Below are 2,713 nucleotides of genomic sequence, written 5' to 3'. Positions count from 1 at the left end.
AGGATCCCCCAATTGTCGGTCTGGAGAGGTCGCGCGGGGGCGTTTGCGTTGGTTTGTGTGTGGTTTGCTGGGGCGCGTTTTTGTGTGTCGTTGGGGATGTGTGAAATTGAGCTAGCACTTTGGCGCAGAGGAAGCGTGTTGGGCTCATAACCCAAAGGTCGTTGGATCGAGACCAACAAGTGCTAACTTTTACCCGCGCCGTTCGGGTGCTCCCTCGCCTCTTTGTTGCGGCTTCTAGCAGCTTCCGCCTGTCCTGCTGCCCCTCCACGCTGCCTGCACTGACCCCGCCTTCGCCCCTCGTGCCTGGCAGGCCGCACAACGACGGCGGGATCGAGTCCCGCCACGGTTCAAGCGGTGGGTTGGTAAACCCGGCGGCGCGGCACCAGGCAACAGTAGGGGCGTGTCCACGACGCGCTGTCGCGCCTGGCGGTGTGTGATGGGCCCTGGTTTGGTCGCGCGGCGGCGAGGCGCCTGTGCGCAGTGGCAGTTTGTTGTGCCGCGGGTACGTGTACCTAGGTTTGGTGGGAGATATCTCGTGAACGATAAGCTCGTTGGGGGCATCAATTGTCGGTCTGGAGAGGTCGCGCGGGGGCGTTTGCGTTGGTTTGTGTGTGGTTTGCTGGGGCGCGTTTTTGTGTGTCGTTGGGGATGTGTGAAATTGAGCTAGCACTTTGGCGCAGAGGAAGCGTGTTGGGCTCATAACCCAAAGGTCGTTGGATCGAGACCAACAAGTGCTAACTTTTACCCGCGCCGTTCGGGTGCTCCTTCGCCTCTTTTTTGCGGCTTCTAGCAGCTTCCGCCTGTCCTGCTGCCCCTCCACGCTGCCTGCACTGACCCCGCCTTCGCCCCTCGTGCCTGGCAGGCCGCACAACGACGGCGGGATCGAGTCCCGCCACGGTTCAAGCGGTGGGTTGGTAAACCCGGCGGCGCGGCACCAGGCAACAGTAGGGGCGTGTCCACGACGCGCTGTCGCGCCTGGCGGTGTGTGATGGGCCCTGGTTTGGTCGCGCGGCGGCGAGGCGCCTGTGCGCAGTGGCAGTTTGTTGTGCCGCGGGTACGTGTACCTAGGTTTGGTGGGAGATATCTCGTGAACGATAAGCTCGTTGGGGGCATCAATTGTCGGTCTGGAGAGCTCGCGCGCGGGCGTTTGCGTTGGTTTGTGTGTGGTTTGCTGGGGCGCGTTTTTGTGTGTCGTTGGGGATGTGTGAAATTGAGCTAGCACTTTGGCGCAGAGGAAGCGTGTTGGGCTCATAACCCAAAGGTCGATGGATCGAGACCAACAAGTGCTAACTTTTACCCGCGCCGTTCGGGTGCTCCTTCGCCTCTTTTTTGCGGCTTCTAGCAGCTTCCGCCTGTCCTGCTGCCCCTCCACGCTGCCTGCACTGACCCCGCCTTCGCCCCTCGTGCCTGGCAGGCCGCACAACGACGGCGGGATCGAGTCCCGCCACGGTTCAAGCGGTGGGTTGGTAAACCCGGCGGCGCGGCACCAGGCAACAGTAGGGGCGTGTCCACGACGCGCTGTCGCGCCTGGCGGTGTGTGATGGGCCCTGGTTTGGTCGCGTGGCGGCGAGGCGCCTGTGCGCAGTGGCAGTTTGTTGTGCCGCGGGTACGTGTACCTAGGTTTGGTGGGAGATATCTCGTGAACGATAAGCTCGTTGGGGGCATCAATTGTCGGTCTGGAGAGCTCGCGCGCGGGCGTTTGCGTTGGTTTGTGTGTGGTTTGCTGGGGCGCGTTTTTGTGTGTCGTTGGGGATGTGTGAAATTGAGCTAGCACTTTGGCGCAGAGGAAGCGTGTTGGGCTCATAACCCAAAGGTCGTTGGATCGAGACCAACAAGTGCTAACTTTTACCCGCGCCGTTCGGGTGCTCCTTCGCCTCTTTTTTGCGGCTTCTAGCAGCTTCCGCCTGTCCTGCTGCCCCTCCACGCTGCCTGCACTGACCCCGCCTTCGCCCCTCGTGCCTGGCAGGCCGCACAACGACGGCGGGATCGAGTCCCGCCACGGTTCAAGCGGTGGGTTGGTAAACCCGGCGGCGCGGCACCAGGCAACAGTAGGGGCGTGTCCACGACGCGCTGTCGCGCCTGGCGGTGTGTGATGGGCCCTGGTTTGGTCGCGCGGCGGCGAGGCGCCTGTGCGCAGTGGCAGTTTGTTGTGCCGCGGGTACGTGTACCTAGGTTTGGTGGGAGATATCTCGTGAACGATAAGCTCGTTGGGGGCATCAATTGTCGGTCTGGAGAGCTCGCGCGCGGGCGTTTGCGTTGGTTTGTGTGTGGTTTGCTGGGGCGCGTTTTTGTGTGTCGTTGGGGATGTGTGAAATTGAGCTAGCACTTTGGCGCAGAGGAAGCGTGTTGGGCTCATAACCCAAAGGTCGTTGGATCGAGACCAACAAGTGCTAACTTTTACCCGCGCCGTTCGGGTGCTCCTTCGCCTCTTTTTTGCGGCTTCTAGCAGCTTCCGCCTGTCCTGCTGCCCCTCCACGCTGCCTGCACTGACCCCGCCTTCGCCCCTCGTGCCTGGCAGGCCGCACAACGACGGCGGGATCGAGTCCCGCCACGGTTCAAGCGGTGGGTTGGTAAACCCGGCGGCGCGGCACCAGGCAACAGTAGGGGCGTGTCCACGACGCGCTGTCGCGCCTGGCGGTGTGTGATGGGCCCTGGTTTGGTCGCGCGGCGGCGAGGCGCCTGTGCGCAGTGGCAGTTTGTTGTGCCGCGGGTA

The 2,713-nt window shown here is 62.6% G+C and overlaps 2 protein-coding genes and 5 non-coding genes across 7 annotated transcripts; 5 read left to right on the top strand and 2 right to left on the bottom strand.

Moving 5' to 3' along the window:
- Positions 1-113: 113 nt before the first annotated feature.
- Positions 114-185, top strand: PHYSODRAFT_t1423. Its single transcript has one exon. It is a non-coding gene; the product is annotated as a tRNA-Met (tRNA).
- A 480-nt stretch (positions 186-665) lies between these two features.
- PHYSODRAFT_t1424 lies at positions 666-737 on the top strand. Its single transcript has one exon. It is a non-coding gene; the product is annotated as a tRNA-Met (tRNA).
- A 49-nt stretch (positions 738-786) lies between these two features.
- Positions 787-1,197, bottom strand: PHYSODRAFT_522517 (hypothetical protein; the record flags this gene model as incomplete). The annotated part of the gene is made up of 1 exon (XM_009536788.1): positions 787-1,197. A coding segment is annotated over one exon (411 nt), but the record flags the coding sequence as incomplete, so codon positions are not given.
- A 20-nt stretch (positions 1,198-1,217) lies between these two features.
- On the top strand, positions 1,218-1,289 carry PHYSODRAFT_t1425. The gene has a single exon. It is a non-coding gene; the product is annotated as a tRNA-Met (tRNA).
- A 49-nt stretch (positions 1,290-1,338) lies between these two features.
- On the bottom strand, positions 1,339-1,749 carry PHYSODRAFT_523118 (hypothetical protein; the record flags this gene model as incomplete). The annotated part of the gene is made up of 1 exon (XM_009536787.1): positions 1,339-1,749. A coding segment is annotated over one exon (411 nt), but the record flags the coding sequence as incomplete, so codon positions are not given.
- A 20-nt stretch (positions 1,750-1,769) lies between these two features.
- On the top strand, positions 1,770-1,841 carry PHYSODRAFT_t1426. Its single transcript has one exon. It is a non-coding gene; the product is annotated as a tRNA-Met (tRNA).
- Positions 1,842-2,321: 480 nt separating this feature from the next.
- On the top strand, positions 2,322-2,393 carry PHYSODRAFT_t1427. The gene has a single exon. It is a non-coding gene; the product is annotated as a tRNA-Met (tRNA).
- The last annotated feature ends 320 nt before the right edge of the window (positions 2,394-2,713 follow it).

Source organism: Phytophthora sojae, assembly GCF_000149755.1.
Source record: "Phytophthora sojae unplaced genomic scaffold PHYSOscaffold_9, whole genome shotgun sequence".
In the NCBI taxonomy this organism is placed as follows: domain Eukaryota; phylum Oomycota; class Peronosporomycetes; order Peronosporales; family Peronosporaceae; genus Phytophthora; species Phytophthora sojae.
Note: the sequence above shows the minus strand (reverse complement) of the source record. Positions and strands in the feature narration are given on the sequence as shown.